Source organism: Ceratotherium simum, chromosome 12 (assembly GCF_057802395.1).
Source record: "Ceratotherium simum simum isolate JZ-2026a chromosome 12, ASM5780239v1, whole genome shotgun sequence".
NCBI classification, from domain to species: Eukaryota; Metazoa; Chordata; class Mammalia; order Perissodactyla; family Rhinocerotidae; genus Ceratotherium; species Ceratotherium simum.
This window is the reverse complement of record NC_141911.1, coordinates 71,954,810-71,977,542: the sequence shown is the minus strand read 5'-3', so window position 1 is coordinate 71,977,542 and position 22,733 is coordinate 71,954,810. Positions and strand designations below refer to the sequence as shown.

At 38.9% G+C, this 22,733-nt stretch overlaps 1 protein-coding gene across 7 annotated transcripts in view; it reads right to left on the bottom strand.

Annotated features, from left to right (window-relative positions):
* Nucleotides 1–22,657, bottom strand: part of TBCK (TBC1 domain containing kinase) — a 213,167-nt gene extending 190,510 nt beyond the window's left edge. For 2 of the 7 annotated variants that reach the window (XM_087437761.1, XM_087437765.1), the window contains exons 1-2: nucleotides 22,410–22,656; nucleotides 9,988–10,209 (exon numbers count right to left, since the gene is read on the bottom strand). In XM_087437761.1, coding sequence (XP_087293887.1) covers nucleotides 9,988–10,180 — 193 coding nt within the window. In that variant the 5' untranslated portion in view covers nucleotides 10,181–10,209; nucleotides 22,410–22,656. Of the gene's footprint in view, nucleotides 1–9,987; nucleotides 10,210–22,409 lie in introns of those variants that run through there. The other 5 variants (XM_014784608.2, XM_087437763.1, XM_087437764.1 and 2 more) reach the window with 4 other exon arrangements.
* Nucleotides 22,658–22,733: the final 76 nt, after the last annotated feature.

Here is a 22,733-nt window from a genome sequence, read left to right as displayed (position 1 = left end):
GTGGGGATTTGATAAGGTTATTTCAGGAGAGATCAAGGGTTTGAAAGAAATTGGGGTTCTTTGAGTATCTGTGAAAAACACGTTCTAAGTTAGATAAGGAAGAAGGTTAACACAAAATATAGATGGCAGACTAAGACAAGATAAAGAAGTAAAGGTGCAGAGATTGGGAACAGTGACAACTGTAAAGAGGTTTGGTGCAAATGAAAAGTAGCTGAGGTAGAAAAATGAGATGGCAGAAGAAGGGAGGGGAAAACTTCAGAGTGCGAGGTCCAGGAAAAGGAGTAACTCTCAGTAAGGACTGGTTCAAGGTGCGGTCTTGCATGGGGGAGAGATGAAGGCTGATGTTACACAGGCAGTGACGTGAGCTGGGAGGGCAGGAGACCGAAAGACTGCTAGCAATCTAAACAGGAATTTAAAGAAATTAAATTTGAAAGAACAATGAGGGAAAAAAAGGAAAAAGAATAAGAAAGAAAATCATGAGATAAAAAGTCTAGTTCTTCAATAAGGAAAACACCACGCCAAGTTGAACTCCAAGCACTTTAGTACAACTGTGAAATTCTGGAAGGAAAAAGCAAACAACACTATCAGAAAACCAAACGGGAGGCTGCCGCATTCCTTTGCTTCGCATCTTGCCACATTCCGTCAGTTTTCCTTAACACCTTTTGGGCTACCTCTCCTCAGTCTACTCTGTACACTGGCACCTCATCTGCCCAAATTTAAATGCTTCTAGTTCCTCCACCTTTGATTCAGGGTCTTCATACTGCATTTTCTCATTTACTCCCAAGGCTGAAAAATTCTCATATTTTATCTGAAGCTCAGAACTCTCTTCTGAACTCCAGGCTTTTATAGACAACGTCTCACTTGAATATCAAAGTCACCTCAAACTCAACAGAACCCAAAAAGAACTTACACTTTGCTCCTTAAGCCTGTTCCTTTTCGTACTATTTCAGTAAATGCTATTACTATCCTGCCAGCTGCTCCAGCTAGAAACTTAGGACTAATCTCCCCTTCTCACATCCAAACAAAAAGCCCTGCTATTTCTATCGCCCAAATGTTTTCAGAATCTGTACAGTTTGCTCCATCTGCCATCTGGGTTCAAGCCAGCATCTCTCTTATTAAATTACTGCAACAATCTCCTAACTGGTCTTCTCACATTAATCTTATTACCCTCTAACATATTTTCATACTCAAGTCTAAGTGATGAAACAGTAATAAATAAATCCGATATGTAACTCCCTCTCCAGCTTCATTTTCTGTTATTTCATCTCTAGTTCACCAACTTCCAGTCACCCTGCCTTCCTCCCCCATCTTGCCTTAAGGTATCAGCACATAGGTTCCCAATGCCTGAAATGATCTTCCCTACTCTCTTCTCCCAGTTAACTCCTATCATGAAACATAGTGGTGAAGAGCACAAACTATTAGACTACTCATGAGGTTTACTACCCATTAGTAATGTGACTTTGGAGAAGTTTGCCAACCTCTCCATGCTGTAGTTTCCTCTTCTGTAAAATGACAAAAATTATAGCACCTACCTCATAGAGTAACTCTGAGGTTGCAATGAGTTATATATAATAAGGATGTGAATCGTGCCTGGCACATAGTGATCATTCCCTAAGTGTGAGGTATTTTGATTATGCATCCCTCACTTAAATGTGACTTCCTCAGGAAACACTTTTCCGGCCCCTCCAACTCAACTTGCTCCTTCTATAACATAATCTATTCTGAATTGCACTTTTCTTTTGTAGCACTTATTTCAACTCTAAAGATTTGTATATGTTTTTATTTAATGTCTTTGATCTCCTCTAGATAATATGTTTCATGATGGCAGGAACAATGTTGGTCTTGTTCAAAATGTACTGCCAGTGTCTAGAATGGCACCTCAAATATATAAGCACTTAATATAAAAATATTTGTCAAAGTGAATTAACTTGAGCAAAGGCATGATGTAGCCATTAGAAATGAACAGGAGTTTCATGTGGTGACAGTCATTATCTAAATAGACATCAGTCCTGTGTAGAAAATTATATGCCTATGCTGTAAAGTGGGTATAATAATACCTCAGTAGCACTGAAATAAAACAAAAACATCAGAACTTACTAAAATGTGTATGCTCCATTAATCATTTTAAATATTCAGGAGTCTATGGAATTTTGAAGCATTATTTTAATACAGTAGAGCCATAATCCTTGGCAGAATATCAAAGTTTCTCCCAGAGGTAACGGAGTGTATACCAAAACAATGTTTCCAATATGAACCAGTTTTTTCAAGAAATCATTAGAGAGTCCTCACGCTGAAACTCTGGACCACTGTTTGAAAATAACTTCTGTTTGTTATAAAAACATTATAGTTTCACAGAATAAAATATGACAAAAATATTTGGGAATCATAATGTGCCAAATAAAAGTCAGCAACGTAGTGATGTTATTTATAAAAATATAAAAAACAAATGTGACACTAAGATGAACTTTAATGAGTAGAACTTACAAGAACTGTGAAATAATCTTTCTTCAAACAAATATTTGATGAATGCCAATATCACTGCAGTACACATACTGCCTGAGCTGCATGTTTTAAGTTAATGCTAAGAAACTGAAGAGAGTACAATGCTAAGCAAGAAAGATAATAAAGGAGTTGAATAAGGAGAGGGACTAAAAGAAAGATTAAAAAAATTTTTTTTAACTTAGAGAAAGAAAAAGGTTAATTATGAATGTGTTAAGATAACATGAAAGGTTATTAGAATACAGCTGGCTGCATCATTCTTTTGTTGTTCACAGTAAAAACTGAGACTAGCTCATCACCTTTTAAATATAATATCTAAATCAATATTTATAAAATCTGCGATCAGTTTACTCTACTTAAGGAAGGTTATCCTGGATAATCTGGGTGACCCTGATTCAATCAGTTGTAAAGGCCTTGAGAGCAGCACTGAGGCTTCCCTGAAGAAGTAGTAACTCCACCCATGATGGCAGCTTCAGTGCCTGTGGGAGTTCAGCTTGTCCTTCTTGACAGCCTGCCCTACGGATTTCAGACTGGCCTACTCAGTCCCCAGAGTCGCATAAGTCAATTCTTAGCAATTAATCTCTTAATATACATATCCTACTGGTTCTGTTTCTCTGATGGAACTCTGAACTGACATATACTTAGGCTGACATGTATATGCAGCTAGAGATATAGAATAAATTATCTTATAGGTCCTTAACACTTCTATTATTCTCTACTTGAATTTCAAATCTAAAATAAAAATAATTTTGTTCTTGATTTCACTAGCAATCACCAAAAGATTTCTGGGTAATTAATACCAAATAAAATGAGATGCATTACCATTTATAATCCTCACTCTGCTTCTAAACACTGTTGAGATTTCCAGCTCAAAAAGAAAAGGATTCAATTTGTTAACTTAAATATTTTCATGCTTTATTGGCCTTTTTTCTTTCAAAGATATTTCCTTAACTTTTCTTTTAATAAACCAAGTTCTTGAATTCTAATAAAATGTCCACTATTCTTGAGATTAAATACTTCATCCCGCTGAATTAGCAAGAAACTAATATCATCTTGAACCAGTTTTGAACGATCTACAGAAAACAGTGAAAGCCTGACTTCTGAGCTAACCCAACATGTGAAAACATAAGGTCACAGAAACAGACCACATGTCACACGTAACTCCAAGTAAGAAGGGAGGCCGTGGGGACTAACAATGACAAGATGTGATATATCTGCATAGTAAGAGCAAAATAAAGGGGGAAAAGGAACCAAAACCAAAATTCTTTGAGGAGACAATTAAGTGGAGTCCAAACCAAAATCATGTGGTGTTACATCATTGAGAAATGTGTGCTGTTCACTAAGCAGACTGTTGAGCAGAACCTTTTCAAATTTTTCAAACTAAGTGCAACTGAAATGACTGTGATGCTTTGGAACAAACAGACCTTTACATAAACGCTTATTCCAACTCAGTTATTTGCTCCTCATGCATACAACTTTTCAGGACAAGGAACACTGCCAATATAAACAAGATAATCAAATTCTCTAACCTTTTGACAATCACTGATATTCTCATTACAGGCAGCCAAACTTAAAATATATGAATGTTATACACATCCACAACTATGTTCCCCTAGAAGAGAGGGCTGCTGAGATCTAGCAGCAGGGCAAGCAGGGGATGCAGTCACTGGCGACACAATGGACGGGCCTAAGGGGACTGCCCAGATTGCTGAGCTGGCTTCAACACTAATAGAGTCTAACAGTGTCTACCTGACACTGATAACTAAAAAGAAGGTTCCTGTGCACAGTTAGCAACAGTGTTCCCCAGAGGGATTATGTCATAAGTTTCCTCCTACTTCAGTGTTTACAGGGGCTCATTTAGGTGAAGGGAGGAAAAGAAGGACCTCAAGAAATAGCTAGGACTATTAAGTCAATTATTCTGAGAAAAGAAAGCCTGGGGAAAACTGGACAGAGGCAAGACCCCAGTCATATGAAGTAAAGCTCCAAAAGGCTTTCAGACATAGTAAAAAGAAATACAGAGCATTTTAGGAGACAAGAATGAAGAAGTCCTAAAAACTGAGTAAAGTAGCAAGAGTTTGGGCAGACAGGCATACTCCACATTCGCAGATGTAAAACGTCAAAACTAATTATGGTCACCAGCTACGGATGATAATGAGGATAGACTATACTGCCAAACTTTGCTTGGAGTGGTTTTGGAACTGGGCCAATGTGACAATTGGAAATTCTTTAGAATTTGTAACTGGAATTGGAGAGGGTGTTTGAAGCATTTAGGGACTGACAATATCTATCAACTGTTTGGTGATATAAAAAGCCCCAAATGATTCCTATAATTTTTAAACATTTAGTTAATGTCACTGAAGCCACTATCAAATAAAAACTTTGGTAAAAAGTGATAATTTTTTTTTTTAAAGAACGACAACAAACTTGCCAAGGGTTCCTTTCCAGACTCTTGGCAAACAGCCTGAGCTATCTATAAAGTCTCCTGTAGGTACAGTTAGCACTAGTTCTCAGGGTTATACTTAAGCAAGTTAGAAAGAGCGCCCCTCTCCCAGAATGAATGAGAGAACCAGATTTCAGCTGCCCCTTATTCCATTAGCCAGAAGCTTTTGTGCAGCGAGCAAACTGCAAAACTCTATGCAGTGGATCTAATTGTGGGTGTCCTGACTGGTAAACCCTTAGGTACACCCCTAGAAACAGGTCAAATCAACTCTGGAAGGTCTACAGCCCCACATTAGAACTTCCCAAGTTTGTCTTTAAATAAAGAAGATAAATTCTCTCCATAGCTCTTGATACTCTCCATAAGGGCTTTTAAACCCTTTCTTTACATTAGAAACCCTTTTTGAGAATCTGATGAAAATTACAGACTGGTTATCCAGAAAAATGCTTGTACATACACACACACAAACACACACACAATTCTATATACATTTTCAAGAGGTTCACAGATCTCCTGACACTCATTCATAGGCCCCTGTGGCTCTTGGGTTAAGAGCTGCTTTTTTAAACTGTCAAATTTAGTTTACTTAGATGTTCACCCACAGAAAAACTGGGACAAGAAGCTACAGAGACTTCCCAGCTCAGAGATCAACACAAAAAAGAACAATAAAGCAAATTTGGCCAGATGTGTTGAGAACACTGCCCATAACAAGCATAGGAGATCTCAGATCCTCATACCAAAGAAGTTTCTATACTAATGTCTCCATACTTCACCTGGGCAATAGATTGTATGAACATTATAAAGCTTGCAACTGATCATTCTTCCAGATACAGGTAAATATTTAGAAATTAATGTCTTAATATGTTGCCTCATTATAAAAGCAATTTGAAGCAGGTGGATTTCTTTCTTTGCATTGACCTATAAGAAGTTTACAAATAAATTTCTAGTCCATGTGAGTGAGGAAACTATATATTAATATCACTAACTTTATATCTTATTCTTTGTTTCCTTTCTCCTCATCTCGAGTATATATTTTCTTTCATATACTGCATATATAAAATATTGTATGCATGTCTATAATTTGTCTCAATTTTGTTTTTGGAAAAAAGTAATAAAATGTAAATTCCTTTAAAAAGGATAAGAATGATTAATTAAGAATGATATTAAGATTTGGTTTCTTAGGAATAAGTCAACAATCAAAGGCCAGCACATCTTTTGAAAACCCATTAATCCTTTTAGGCCACCAGTACCATTAAAATGAATCAAAGTAAATAAAATTTCACAGACAGAAGAGCTACCCCTCTGTGTTCTAAACTCCCTTATCCCACTGAAAATTTATATACAGGAGTCTGATTAATATCCATACTCTTCAATGTGGAATTTAACAATCCCTCCTTGGTACTCCCATGGCATAGCACATTGTATATCATCTATTATAGCAACTATTACTATACTGTAATCATGTTTGCATTTTTCTGCTCTACTACTTCTAGAGCTTCCTTGGGAAATGGGATCCTGTCTTATTCATCTTCATATACCTGGCACCTAGGACAAGGAGGGCCATAGTGTTAGGCAAGAGTCTGTGAAAGTATTGTAACCCCAGTGGTCTGAGGTTATGTACGCCAAAGCATAACGTAAAAAATGTCAGAGTGGACAAGAAAGACTAGTTCCTAAACAAATCTTCAACTCATCAGCATCTTTATAACTTCTGCTTCAATTCTAGCTTTCTATCAGCTCTGCCCTCCAAGTTTGTTCCCTGTGGAGACAGACCTTTATGACCTCAATATGGCCCCACCCACATTCTCTATTGAAAGATTAGGCCAAACCTGGTAAATATTTACTGATATTTGCTGCATAGATCCATCAAAGGCAATCCTGAGTAGTAAAGGAAGCCCCAAGAGAATGATATATACTTTAACATGTTTGTATGTGCACGCGCGCCCTTGTGTGTGTATTTCATATTCACATATGAATATGAAAAATCAAGTATTTTATCCTCTTCAAGACAATTACCTCTTTTCACCATCTTCTTTCCCACGTCTCTCAGTAGGCATCCCGACATATCTAAATATTCAAGACACTAGGTACGTGATGGAGCTCCAAAGTATTTAAGGCACTGAATAAGCTCTGATGGGTAGAATGTGCTGATATTTGCAATAACATAGATTTATCTCAGCTTTAAAAATCTTTCCAAAAAATTATAAAAAGTGTTAGTATTACATCTTTCCTTACTTACTAGTTGTGTGACTTTGGATTAGTTATTCAATTGCTCTGTGCCTTAACTTCCTTATCTGGGAAATGAGAATAATAAATGTTCCTACATCATGGTAATGCTATAAGGATTAAGTTAACTAAAATATGTAGAGCACTTAGAATACTGCCTCATACATAATAAACACTCAATATCAGCCATTAATATTTATTACAAAAATATTTTCTACTCAAAGTCTATAAAACAAATATTTTCAGAGCAAATATTTTTAAGAGTGATGAATAAATGAAAAGCAATAGGATATACTGATGTACATGAGGAAACCATTTGGTTTAAAAGCAACTTGACCTGACCTTGTTTTCCAGACAGGCCTGATGTGGCCTGTTGAGCATGCACTGTACATCTGCTTTAACCATTTACAATGTCCCAAAGCCAAGAATGATGCCCCTAAAGACAGGGATGTTGCCTCCCCCCATATCAGCGTTTCTTTAAGGATATGCATTTCTTCACGGAAACTGAGGATTAATTACTGACCTGCTTTAACTCATCTCGTGACCACTGATCTGCTGACCACTGACTTGCTGTGCTCGCCTTGTGACCACTGACTTGCTGTGCCAGCAAAGCAAACACATGACTGTTGTAAAAGGGATATTCCTGTCATATGTGATATATATTCTTTGTTCTAAGACAGTACATAACCACTCTGTACACGCTCTTCTTCAGAGAGCTTCCTTCCTTAGGGGGAAAGTTCTCCTGGGCTAAAGTCCTCAAACTGGCTTATAACAAACTCACCACAATTTTGATTTATAGATTGATTATGGATTATTTGCATCGACACAAACTACTTGAAAGTATCATTTAGCCTATTTTTCAGCAAAACAAGAAAGAAAATGTAGTTTGTATTTTTTGAGAGTCTTTAATATTAGGTTAAAACACATGGAAATGCCATTTTATAAGAAAAAAAAGTTCAATATCAGCAAGTATATAGAGTTAACTTTTACAAATTATTTTATGTTAAAAACATTAAATACATTTCACCAAAATGCCTTTAAAATAATTTTAAGAAACAGAACCCCGACATGCAACTAAGGTTCCAAAAATAATTTTAAAATAATTAAAATATTGCCACCATAAGCATCTTTAGGGATGCTATAGATTGAATGTTTGTGTCCCTCCCAAATCCATGTTAAGACCTAATCCACAATGTGATGTTGTTTGGAGGTGGGACCTTTGGGAGGTGACTAGGGCAGAGCCCTCATGAATGGGATCATATGCTCTTAAAAAAAGAGACTGAGAGAACTCCTTAGCCCCTTCCCACATGGTTACAGAGAGGTTACAGAGAGAAGATGGCTGTCAATGAGGAGGTGGGTTTCACTAGACATGGAATCTGTTGGTGCCTTGATCTTGGACTTTCCAGCCTCCAGAACTGTGAGTAATAAACGTTTGTTGTTTATAAGCCACTTGGTTTACAGTGTTTTGTTATAGCAGCCCAAATGGACTAAGATAGGGAATATGGAAGAAGCTGACTATATTACTGAAAAGGCAGTAAACACCTGGGTGAAACATCGACGTTTTTTTTTTCCTTTTGCTGAGGAAGATTAGCCCTGAGCTAACATCAGTTGCCAACCTTCCTCTATTGTGTATGTGGGTAACTGCCATGGCATGGCTAACGAGTGGTGTAGGTCCGTGCTGGGGAACCAAACCTGGGCCACTGAAGCGGAGTGTGCCAAACTTAACCACTAGGCCACAGAGCCAGCCCGAAACATCACATTTTAACCAGTAGGGCTCAACTTTTCTACTTCCGTTCTCTAAGTGGAATCCTATATGAAAAGACCAATGCAGCTCCAAAAAAAAAAAAAAAAAATTAGCAACTTCCTCTTCATTTCAAGACAGTTAACTCAAACTATTACTTTCAATCATAAAATGCATTCAAATAGACATTTCCAAAGTTTCTAACATTAGAACTTTCATTTCCTTCTTACAGGGGTGAAGAAATACGCTTAAGGAGAGGTGGTTTCTCTGAAAGAAAAAATTAAAAATCTGATTCTCAGATCTGAGAAACACGAATCACTCAAATGTAGTCGTTCACTGACTCATTCACTCAACAAACATTTACTGAGTGACTTCTATGTGCCTGGTACAGTACTGGCTCTGAGGTCAGAGGCAAAACTCATTTAGTCTTTATCTTTAAGAACTAAGAATCCTCACTGGGGCCGGCCCCGTGGCTTAGTGGTTAAGTGCGCATGCTCCGCTACTGGCAGCCCGGGTTCGGATCCCGGGCGCGCACCGACGCACTGCTTCTCCGGCCATGCTGAGGCCGTGCCCCACATACAGCAACTAGAAGGATGTGCAACTACGACATACAACTATCTATTAAGGCTTTCAGGGGGGAAAAAAAAAGGAGGCGGATTGGCAATAGATGTTAGCTCAGCGCCGGTCTTCCTCAGCAAAAAAAAAAGAGGAGGATTAGCACGGATGTTAGCTCAGGGCTGATCTTCCTCACCAAAAAAAAAAAAAAAAAAGAACTAAGAATCCTCAGAAAAGACAACTAAAATAGAAAATAATAATAAAATACAATGAAAGCTCTACAAGAACCAAGGAAAAGGACTAGGCTCAGACTGCAGGGAAGGGGCAGAGGACAATCCAGGAGGGTACGAACGAGGACAGGTGAGGGGCCATGGCAGTTAGGAAACTCGGACAACTCAGCGTGGCTGGAGTGAAGGGTGACGGCATGCATGCACACATGTACTAATTACTCTGCGTATGTACTGTACATTTACAACCTAATCAGGGCAACAGAGCAGAGAATACAAAAGAGGAGAAAACAGCAACAACTCACCATGCTTTCCCCTAGAAATATCCACATACTGGCACAGTCTGGGATGGGTGATGGTCTTAAGGATTTGAAAGCGCCCTAAAATTTTGATGGAATTTGGTGTAAGAGGAAGCCCGTTGCTTCCACAAACATCATGTGGCAGAGCCGAGGCAAAGAAGGTAAAGGCACCCATTTCGACATCCTTCAAAGGAAACATTTTCGGAGTCCTAGATCTTCCAAGATAATCTGGAAAAGGAAAGAATTTTAAGACAAATCAACCAAACATTAAACCAGTGTTTTCTCACCTTAAACATGACTAATACATAACTTGGAGGAAAATGCCAATCTGAACCCTTCACAGTAAAAAGTACAGAAGTTAAAAAATTCTGAGATATCAAAGAGGAAAAACCACCCAATCATAAATCAAAGATTTTCAATGGCATGAAAAGGAAAAGACAGAATATTCCCTCTTCAATGAGTCCTGACAGTTTCAAGTTTACAGGAAGCTTGTTATTGCATGTTCATATCAGTAAGGCTCTTCCATTTACCTGAAGCTTGAATAACCCACAGACCATCAAAACTTCTCCTTCTCACAGAGTGAGAGAAGTCAGGAAAGAGGAAATATAGACACTGACCAGAAACTTTAAATAACGAACTGAACGAAACTTTAAATAATGAATAACAAAACCAAGAATCATCAGATAGTTGAGAAAACACTATAGCATAAAGGGCAAAGAATAAAATAAACCAAAAAAAAAAAAAATCTGCCCTGGAGGCAACCAAAATAATTTATGAAGAAAAAACTAAAACAAAACCAACTCTAACACATTTAGAAAAATTTGAGAAGATATTACATCCATTATATAAAACAGGAAGTATGGAAAGACATAGTTCACAAAAGAGTGAAAAGGAACTGCCAATATACATACAAGAAGATAAACAACCTCATTAATAGTCAAGGAACTGCTGACTAAAACCACATGAGAATTTATACCTGCTAGATAGTAAAAATTTAAAAATCTGATAACACATGATGTTAGGAGGATATGGAGAAATAGAATGTAAATTAGTCCAATCACTTTGGAAAACAGTTTGACACGATTTAGCTATTTCATTCCTACAAAGACTCCTACACACACACAAGGGGATGTACACAAGAAAGATCAAGGTGCCATTGTTCCTATTATCCCCAAACTGGAAACAACATAAAGGTCCAAAGACAGGTGAATGGTTAAATGAACTGTGGTACGTTCATCTGATGGAAGAGTATACACGATGGAAAATGAGCAAACTATAGCAACACCTAACGGCATAGTTGAATCGTAGAAATAAAATGTTGAGTAGGAAGAAAAAGTCACAGAAAACTTATGCCAATTTCCATAAAATTCCAAAACAAGAAAAGCTAAATAATAATTCAGGAAGACTTACATGTGAGGTAAGAATATATTCAAAAAGTAAAGAAATAAAAAAAAAACGACAATAAAACACCTGAGGATAGCAAAAATTATGGAAAAGTGAGGGTGAGATTAGGGAAGAACCCATAAGAAGCTTCAAAAATCTTGAGTAATACACTAGTTCTTACTTGGTGGGTTAACTGGTGTTCATATAATTATGCTCCATAATTTCCATATTTTATATCTCTATCTATATATGTGTGTGCAATATACTACATATTTAATAAATTAAAAATACTTTTTTTAATTTTAAAATGAAAAAAATTTTAAAATACAGTAATTGATTTTTAACAAAGGCCAAGGAATTCAATAGGGAAACGACAGTCTTTTTAACAAATGGTGCTGGAACAAGAAGATATCCATATGGAAAAAAATTAACCTCAACTCCTACTGCTATATCTACAAAAATTTGAGATGGATTATAGATCTAAATGTAAAAGATAAAACGGTAAGTCTTCTACGAGAAAACATAAGAGAGTATCTTTGCAACCTTAGGCTAGGCAAAGATTTCTTAGGCAGGATAAAAAAACCACTAACCATAAAAGATGAACATGATAAATTGGACTTCATCAAAATTAAAACATCTGCACATCAAAAGGCACTCCTGAGAAAATGGAAGTCCAAACCAAAGATAATGAAAATATAATTTATACCTATATATGTATACATATATATGACATTTTCCATATATATGACATTTTTTATATATATGACATTTTAATCAAATATATGTATGTGTACGAGTGTGTATACATAATAGACTTGTAAATAAAGAATGCCTACAACTCAATAACAGAAATAAAAACTCAATGCAAAAATAGGCAAAAGTCTTAAACATACATTTTCACAAGGAAGGCACATAAATAGACAATAAGCACATGAAAAAGTTCTCCGTGTCATTAATCATCAGGGAAATGCAAATTAAAAACCACAACAACACACCATTTCACATCTACCAGAATGGCTAAAATCTGAACGACTGGTAATGCTAGTGTTGAGGAAAATGTGGAACTGGAGCTGATACACTGCTGCTGGTGGGAGTGCAAAGTGACACAAGAACTTTGGAAAACCATTCTAACGTCAAAAATACCCCAAGCTTACGACTCAGAAAATCCACTCCTACTAGGTTTATATCCAAAAAAAATGAAAATATTTGTCCATAAAAATACTTGCATGAGAATGTTCATGGTATGTCTACTCATAACAGAAACTGGAAGCAACACAAATGTCACACACGTGAATGGATAAACAAGTTATGGCATATTCATCCAATGGAATTCTATTCAATAATAACAAAAAAGGGACAAATGTCAAAATACAGATGTATCTCAGAAACACTATGTTGATAAAAGAAGGAGACACAGAAGAGTTCACATCCTATGACTCCATTTATTAGTTCCAGAACTATAGCTCTAAACTATAGTAATAAAAATGAGAACCTGGTGCCTTGGGCAGGGAGGATGGGATTGGATAGGGAAATACAGGAACTTTTTGGATTAGTGCAAATGTACTATGTCTTGCTTGGGGTGGTGGTTGTTACATGGATGTTTACATGTATCAAAACTCATCAAACTGGTCACTTAAAATCAGTGCATTTTGATATGTGTAAATAAATGAAAAATGAAACAAAGAAAATTAAGAGAATATAAGAAAGGAATAATTTAAAACCGCATGCTTAGAAATGAAATATGTGATTACCAAATTAGATAGAGGTGTTGGAAAATAAAGTTGAAGTGATTGCTCAGCAAGTGGAGCAAAAACATAAAAACATAAGAGAAAAGATAACAGACATAGTGAATCAAGACAAGAATCCAACAACCACCTTATAGGAGTTTCAAAAAAACAGGACAGAGAAAAATCAAGAATAAATTATGAAAGAGAGAATAGGAAAAAATTCCCCACAGTTGAAGGGAAATATGTACCTTTAAATTAAAAAGGCTTATAATTTCAAGGAGGATAAATGAAAAAAGACCCACACTGAGACATTTATCCTAACTCCTTTGAATGAGTTCATTGCAAGGAGAATAAACTCACAGCAAGACATGTCATCATAAATTTTCAAAGCATTAAGCATAACTAAAAATTTGAATCATTTCAGAGAGAAAACCAATTAGTTCAGGCATCAACAAATTAAGATCAGACTGGCACTCTCGTCTTCTCATGAGCAACAATGGAAGTTGGAAGATGGTGAAGCCTTGAAAGATTTGAAGAAATAATTTTGGTTCTATACCCAGCCAAACTATCAATCATAATAGCAAAATAATTTACAGCCATGCAAACATTAAAAAATAAAATTAAAATCCACATACCTTTTATAAATAAGTTTCTTAGGATTCTACCAAAACAGAGAGAAAACCAAACAATAGGTGATGTGTGGTTAAGAAACAATGTAACTTACCCAAGTTCAATGACTATAACCCAAGATGGAAGCCGTACAAAGGGACTAGAATGTAATCTGTTCAAATTAAAGAGAAAGTGATTGGGCTCCAAGGGGGACGTTTTCAAGCAGAGAAATGGAATGGAGGCTTCTCATACAAAAAATGAGAGGACGTGGTGAAGAAAGCACGTGTACCTTTTCCCCAAAAGAAAGAAGAAAGTCCTTCATGAAAGTGAGGAGAGTTAAAAACTATATAAGAAGTATATGGCCCCCAAAATAAACCACACTTAACTATGAGATAATTTTTCATCACTGGAGAGGAAGAAAGAAGACTCAATTTAACAATAATATTACAAATCTTCTCCTTAGTGTGGAAAAGGGGTCATGAAATTAAAACACCGGGAAGGAAACATATTATAGCATAATTCTTGGCTCTGCACTGAAGAATATTTACAAAGCCATATTATTATAACATTTTATTGGTTTTTAACACATAAACAAAACAAAAACCAATTGTAGTTAAGAAATACAAGGTAAATACTATTAACCGTGACAACTTGACAACTGACAACGTGTAAGTCAAGTTCCAGCTAAGGGAAGGGGCACCAGATGTGGTTTCTGCGGTGGTAAAGGAAAAGGTAGAGAGACACTACTTTCCTCATTTTACCAAATAAGGAACCAAAATATATTTTCAAAAGTGTTGTGAAAAAAATAGTTTACATATATTATTTAGAATTATAAAACTAACCATATGAAAACTAAAAATTATGATGACTATTCAAAAATTTGGAGAAGAGAGGTTGTGGATGGTGTGGACTATCTTAAGAAGTCAAAAAAAAAAAAAAAAAAGCAGGACGTCAGCATCATGGCGGAGTGAGCTTTCCCCACTGAACTCTCCCCCTCTAAGACACAACAAAAAGGACATTCATATTCCAAGAAAAGCTATTCACACAACACAGGGGACGCCTGAGGCACCCAGGCAGCCTTACACCCGAGGACAGATGTGCTGGAATCCCCAACAGAAGTGGAAGGAGGTAAAAGGAGCGCCTTTCCTTCCCCAAAGACTGCGACTCAAAGACTGAGACCATGCAGCTCTCAGAGGAGGGGAGGGGCGGCTCGCCACATGAAAACTGGTGCTCTCCAAGACCCCTCACAGCCCGAGGGGATCCCCCTACGGAAGGAGCAGAGCTGTTGCAAGGGTAGTTTCAACAAGCTAGCCCCTCAGGAGAGCAGAAAACAACAGCGAGGCGAGAAACCTCTGAGATCAGGGAGGCGAAAGTAAGCGCCCCTCCCCCACCTGGTCCACCCGACTGGCGCTTCAGCACAGCGGCACTTCAGCTCAGCCCCGTCCCCAGAGGCAGTGGCCACAAGGTGCCCAGGCCCCACCAGGAGGAGCAGCGTGACCTTGCCCCAACCCCACAGGCAGCAGCCCCCAGGTGCCTGGGCCTGACCAGCAGCGGGGCGAGCCTGTGCCCCCGCACCAGAGGCAGCGGCCGCTTAGTCCCCACCTCGCCACAGCCCCAGCTGCTCTGGCTGGACCAAGCCACGGCCCCAGCTTCCCCGTGCCCTGCCCCCAGCTCCTTCAGCTTGACCCCCCCCCCGCAACCCCTGGCTCCAGTGGCTTCGGCTTGGCCTGTGCTCAGGCTCCAGCTGACTTGGCGCCAGCAACTTCAGCCCACTGCACTCCAGTTCCAGCTTCTTTGGCCCAGAAGCGCTCCAGTTCCTCCTTCTTTGGCCCAGCGCACTCCAGTTCCAGCTTCTTTGGCCCAGCGCACTCCTGTTACAGCTTCTTTGGCCCAGCGGTGCTCCAGCTCTTCCTTCTTCGGCCCAGTGCACTCCAGTTCCAGCTTCTTTGGCGAAGCGGCACTCCAGCCCCTGCTTCTTTGGTCCAGTGGCACTTCAGCTGCAGCTGCTTCAACCCACCTGCACCCGAGCCTCAGCTGCTTCAGCCTAGCTGCACTCCAGTCTCAGCTGTTCCCACGCTCCAGCTCCAGCTGTTCCCACACTTTGCCCCAGCAGCCTCCACTCAGCCACGCCTCAGATCAGCCAGGGGCTGGCAAGAGTGCCTGCGGATTGAGGCAGCCAGAATAGACAGCCCTTGACCCCCACCCAGAGGCAGCAAGAGGAAACTGCAACCATATATTTTCACTATGAGGAAAAGTAAGCCAACACCGACAGGCACCATGCAAAAATATATTAAATCTCCAGACCAAAAGGAAAACGACAAGCACCCAGAAGTCAACCTGGAAAGCACAAAAATGTATAACCTTAACAACAGAGAATTCAAAATAGCCATCATAAAAAAGCTTAATGAAATACAAGAAAACACAGACAGACAATTCCATGAAATCAGGAGTTTCTTCACAAAAGAGATTTAAACTGTAAAGAAAACCAATCAGAAATCTTAGAGATGAAAATCACAATAGAGGAGATAAAGACAAATATGGAAGCCTTAAGCATCAGAACTGACAATATGGAGGAAAGAACTAGCAATATGGAGGACAGCAATGCAGAAATGCTCCAGATAGAGGAGGAAAAAGAACTAAAACTAAAAAGAAATGAAGAAACTCTCCGAGAAATATCCGACTCAATTAGGAACTCCAACATAAGGATTATAGATCTTCCAGAGGGAGAAGAGAGGGAAAAAGGAGCAGAGAACTTGTTCAAAGAAATAATATCTAAGAAATTCCCAAACCTGGGGAAGGAGCTGGAAATACCAGTGAATGAAATAAATAGATCTCCTAAATATATCAACATGAAAAGACTCTCTCCAAGGCATATAGTAGTAAAGCTGGCAAAAGTCAACAACAAAGAAAAAATATTGAGGGCAACTAGACAAAAAAAATTAACATACAAAGGATTTTCTATCAGGCTCTCAGCCGATTTCTCGACAGAAACTTTACAGGCTAGGAGAGAGTGGAACGATATATTCAAAATTCTGAAGGACAAAAACTTTCAGCCAAGAATACTCTATCCAGCAAAAATATCCTTCAGTTATGATGGAGAAATAATAACTATCCCAGATAAACAAAAGCTAAGGGAGTTCATTGCCACAAGACCTCCACTACAACAAGTGCTCAAGAAGGCCCTCATCCCTGAGGAAAAAAAGAGAAAGGGGGTTCAAAGTTTTGAACAAGGAGGAAAATACGTCAACAAAACCAGAAAAATTGCAGTCCTCTATCAAAATAGATTAGCAAATACTTAAATATAAAACCAAAGATCAAGGGAGGGTAAGCACCAAGCATAAATATAACCTTATCATGTTAAACACAAGAAGGAATAAGATGTGACAACAATAACTTAGAAGAGGAAGAGGAAAGGGACTGAATGGACTTAGTCTAAGGGAATAAGAGGCCATCAAAAAATGGACTATCACACATCCATGAGATTTTTAATACAAACCTCATGGTAACCGCTAACCAAATAATCAGAACAGAATCACACACAATAAAGAAGGAGAAAACTAAGAGATCCCCCATATAGAACTACCAAACTAAACTGGTAGCCTGAAACACACGGGACAAGAAACAAAAGAAATGCAAAAGAACTGGAAAAAGAGCGATAAAATAACAACAAGCCCCCAATATCAATAATTACCCTAAATGTAAATGGACTGAATTCTCCAATCAAAAGACACAGAGTGGTGGGATGGATTAAAAAACAAGGCCCAACAATATGCTGCCTCCAGGAAACACATCTCAGCTCTAAAGACAAACACAGGCTCAGAGTGAAAGGATGGAAGACAATACTCCAAGCTAATGGCAAACAAAAGAAAGCAGGTGTTGTCATACTTAGACAAAGTTGACTTCAAGATAAAACAGGTAATGTGAGACAAAGAGGGGCAATACATAATGATAAAAGGGACAATCCACCGAGAAGACATATCACTTTTAAATATATATGCACCCAATACAGGAGCACCAAGGTACATAAAGCAACTACTAACAAACCTAAAAGGAAATATTAACAACACAACAGTAGCAGGAGATCTTAACACCCCACTCTCATCAATGGACAGATCATCCGGACAGAAAATAAATAAGGAAATAATGCACCTAAACAAAAAACTAGATGAGATGGACTTAATAGACATATACAGAGCACTCCATCCAAACACAGCAGAGTACAAATTCTTCTCAAGCGCGCATGGAACATTCTTAAGACTAGACCATATGCTGGGAAACAAGGCATGCTTATACAAATTTAAGAAGATTGAAAGCATAACAAGCATCTTTACAGACCATAATGCCATGAAGTTAGAAATCAACTACAAGGAATAAACCAGGAAAGTGACAAAGCTGTGGAGGCTCAAAAACATGCTACTAAACAACCAATGGATCATTGATGAAATTAAAGGATAAATCAAAGCATATCTGGAGACAAATGAAGATGAAAATACACCATACCAACTCATATGGGATGCAGCAAAAGTAGTCCTGAGAGGGAAACTCATAGCAATACAGGCTCACCTTGACAAACAAGGAAAAGCCCAAATAAGCAACCTCAAACTACTCCTAACAGAATTAAAAAAAGAAGAACAAACAAAGTCTAAAGTCAGTAGAAGGAGAAATAATAAAAATCAGAGCAGAAATAAATGAAATTGAAATTAAAAAAAATAGTAGAAAGGATCAATGAAACAAAGAGCTGGTTCTTTGAGAAGATAAACAAAATTGACAAACCCTTAGCCAGACTCACCAAGAAAAAAAGAGAGAAGGCTCAAATAAATAAAATTAGAAATGAAAAAAGAGAAATTACAACAGATACCACAGAAATACAAAAGATTATAAGAGAATACTATGAAAAAATATATGCCAACAAATTGGACAATCTAGAAGAAATGGATAAATTCCTAGACTCATACAACCTCCCAAAACTGAGCACCTGAATAGACCAATCACAAGTAAAGAGATTGAAACAGTAATCAAAAACCTCCCAAAAAATAAAAGTCCAGGACCAGATGGCTTTTCTGGAGAATTTTACCAAACATTCAAAGAAGACTTAATACCTATCCTTCTCAAACTATTCCAAAAATTGGAAGATGAACACTTCCCAATACATACCATGAGGCCAACATCACCCTGATACCAAAACCAGGCAAAGACAATACTAAGAAGGAAAACTATAGACCAACATCCCTGATGAACATAGATGCAAAAATTCTCAACAAAATATTGGCAAACCGAGTACAGCAATACATTAAAAAGATCATACACCATGATCAAGTGGGATTTATACCAGGGATGCAGGGATGGTTCAACATCCACAAATCAATCAATGTGATACACCACATTAACAAAACGAGGCATAAAAACCATATGATCATCTCAACAGATGCAGAGAAGGCTTTTGACAAGATCCAGCATCCATTTATGATAAAAACTCTCAACAAAATGGGTATAGAAGGAAAGTACCTTAACGTAATAAAGGTCATATATGACAAATCCACAGCCAACATCATACTCAACGGGGAAAAACTGAAAGCCATCCCTCTGAAAACAGGGACAAGACAAGGGTGCCCACTCTCACCACTCCTGTTCAACACAGTACTGGAGGTTCTGGCCAGAGCAATTAGGCAAGAAAAAGGAATAAAAGGAATCCAAATAGGCAAAGAAGAAGTGAAACTCTCGCTGTTGGCAGATGACATGATCTTATATAGAAAACCCTAAAGAATCCATTGGAAAACTATTAGAGATAATCAACAACTACAGCCAGGTGGCAGGGTACAAAATCAACTTAGAGAAATCAGTTGCATTTCTATATACCAACAACGAACTAACAGAAAGAGAACTCAAGGAGACAATCCCATTTACAATTGCAACAAAAAGAATAAAATATCTAGGAGTAAATTTAACAAAGGAAGTGAAAGACTTATACAATGAAAACTATAAGACATTACTGAGTGAAATCAATGATGACATAAAGAAATGGAAAAATATTCCACGCACTTGGGTTGGAAGAATAAACACAGTTAAAATGTCCATACTACCTAAAGCAATCTACAGATTCAATGCAATCCCAATCAGAATCCCAAGGACATTCGTCACAGAAATAGAACAAAGAATACTAGCATTCAGATGGGGCAACAAAAGAACCCGTATAGTTAAAGCAATCCTGAGAAAGAAGAACAAGGCTGGAGGCATCACAATCCCTGACTTCAAAACATACTACAAAGCGACAGTAATTAAAACAGCGTGGTACTGGTACAAAAACAGACACACAGATCAATGGAACAGAATTGACAGTCCTGAAATAAAACCTCATATCTATGGGCAGCTAATCTTCAACAAAGGAGCTAAGAATATAGAACGGAGAAAGGAAAGTTTCTTCAATAAATGGTGCTGGGAAAACTGGACAGCCACTTGCAAAAGAATGAAAGTAGACCACCTTCTTTCACCACACACAAAAATTAACTCAAAATGGATCAAAGACCTGAAGGTGAGACCTGAAACTATAAAACTCCTGGAGGAAAATATAGATAGTACACTACTCGCCATCAGCCATAAAGGGATCTTATGAATTCCATGTCTCCTCAGACAAGGAAAACAAAAGAAAAAATAAACAAGTGGGACTTCATGGATTAAAGAGCCTCTACAAGGCAAATGAAACCAGGATCAAAATGAACAGGGAACCCACCAGTTGGGAAAAATCTTTGCAAACCGTATATCTGACAAGGGATTAATCTCCATAATATATAAAGAACTCACACAACTGAATAACAAAAAAACAAACAACCCGATCAAAAAATGGGCAGAGGAAATGAACAGACACTTCTCCAAAGAAGATATACAGATGGCCAACAGGCACATGAAAAGATGCTCAACATCACTAATCATCAGGGCAATGCAAATCAAAACCACACTAAGATATCATCTTACACCCGTTAGAGTGGCTATAATCACCAAGACAAAAAACAATAAATGCTGGAGAGGTTGTGGAGAAATGGGAACCCTAATCACCTGCTGGTGGGAATGCAAACTGGTGCAGCCTCTATGGAAAACAGTATGGAGATTCCTCAAAAAATTGAAAATAGAAATACCTTATGATCCAGCTATCCCACTACTGGGTATCTATCCAACAAACCTGAAATCAACAATCCAGAGAGGCTTATGCACCCCTATGTTCATTGCAGCATTGTTCACTATAGCCAAGAAGTAGAAGCAACCCAAGTGTCCTCGTCTGATGATTGGATCAAGAATATGTGGTATATATATACCATGGAATACTACTCAGCCATAAACACAAAATCGTCCCATTTGCAACAACAAGGATGGGCCTGGAGGGTATTAAGTTAAGTGAAATAAGCCAGAAAGAGAAAGACAAACACTGTTATGATCTCACTCATATGTGGAATATAAACCAACACATGGACGGATGGATAGAACTGTTTGGTGGTTACCAGGGGCTAGGGCAGTGGGGGGTGGGCACAAGGGGTGCAGGGATGCACTTACATGGTGATTGATAAACAATAATGTACAACAAAAATTTCACACACAAAAAAACCACACCAGAATTAGCAGTTTAACTTATTCAACATACAACTTAAAATCAGAAGAAGTTAACAGTGCTTATCTGTGAAGAACAGGACTGAGGGCGGGAGGGGAGACACTGAACTGCTGCATTTTATTATGCAATCCCTCTATACTATACTACTTAATTTTTAACTAGATGCTTCTATCACTTAGACAGCTAAAAATCAAGTAACCAAAAAAAGGAAATGCAAATGATCAAAAAAATAAAACATTAGTCAGCATAAAACATTTCAACAGTGTTCTGCTTCAACTGTCTGAGATGGGTGCACATAAAAAGGCTCACACAAAAAATACACACACACAGACGTGCTCACACTTGGTGAGTGGGAGAAAGCCAATGAGAAAGACAGCTGAGGTGACACGAGTTGAGGAAAACCAACAATGTAAGTAAGCAATTGGGTTTGAAAATGCATTCATTCAACAAATATCTTGAAGTTCCTATTTTAAGTCAGATGTTTTTCCAGCTGCCAGGTCAACGACAGCGAACAAGACACAACGTCTGCCCTCAAAGAACTTGAAGTCGAAATGACTTAAATAAGAAAAGAAGGTCAAAAATAGGGCAAAAAAACCGCAGATTTCATCATGAATAAAACAGCTTACACATTTCGTCAGCAGGCGAATACTAGTTCATTTTGCACACTTGCCCTCAAAAAGTTGTCTCTGTCCCAAATAAAAACAGGAACAAGAGGCCTTGAAGAGCAGCCACTGACAATTCTAAAGGAACGTCCTTCCACTTGTTCCCTTTCCCCCACTCCACAAGGGAATGTTAGCTCTCAACGCTTGACTAAACCCTTGAAGACCAGAAAGGAACCAAAGCGCGAGTTCGCGTGTCCGGTGAGTCACAGAGAGCCGAAGCCACATCCCCTAACCTCCTCGTCAAGCCTCCCTTGAGGGGTGACGCAGTGGTGCCCTCCACAGAGCCGCCCACAGTCCCGAGGGCTCCCCAGGGGAGGCGGGCGGAGGCGGGGACGGGGACGGCCCTCCGCAGCAGGCAGCCCCACGGCCGGCTCCCCTCTTACTGCGGACAAGCCTCTGCCTCCCACCAGCGCCACCCACTACGATGCCGACAACCCGGAGCCCGAGTACCTGCCTCTGCGTCGGGGGACGCAGCGGCCGCCAAGACCAGGGGCCGGCGCTGAGGCCGGCGCTGCCGCTGCTGCTCAGCGCGCCCGGCCCGCCCGGCAGGCGCTTCTACAAAGGCGCGGCTCCTGGAGCGCCGGGGGCTCAGAGCTGCCCTTTGCCTGCGAGCTAAGGCCGCCACCTTCCCAGCTCGGAACCGAGCGGCTACGCCAGCGCGGCCCGCTCCGCTGACAGCGCCATCCCCCACCCCCTCAACTCAGCCGGGCCCTTTCCTCTGACCTCACAGCCCGCGACGCAAACTGAGGAAAGACCCCGACGTCCTGCGTCTTG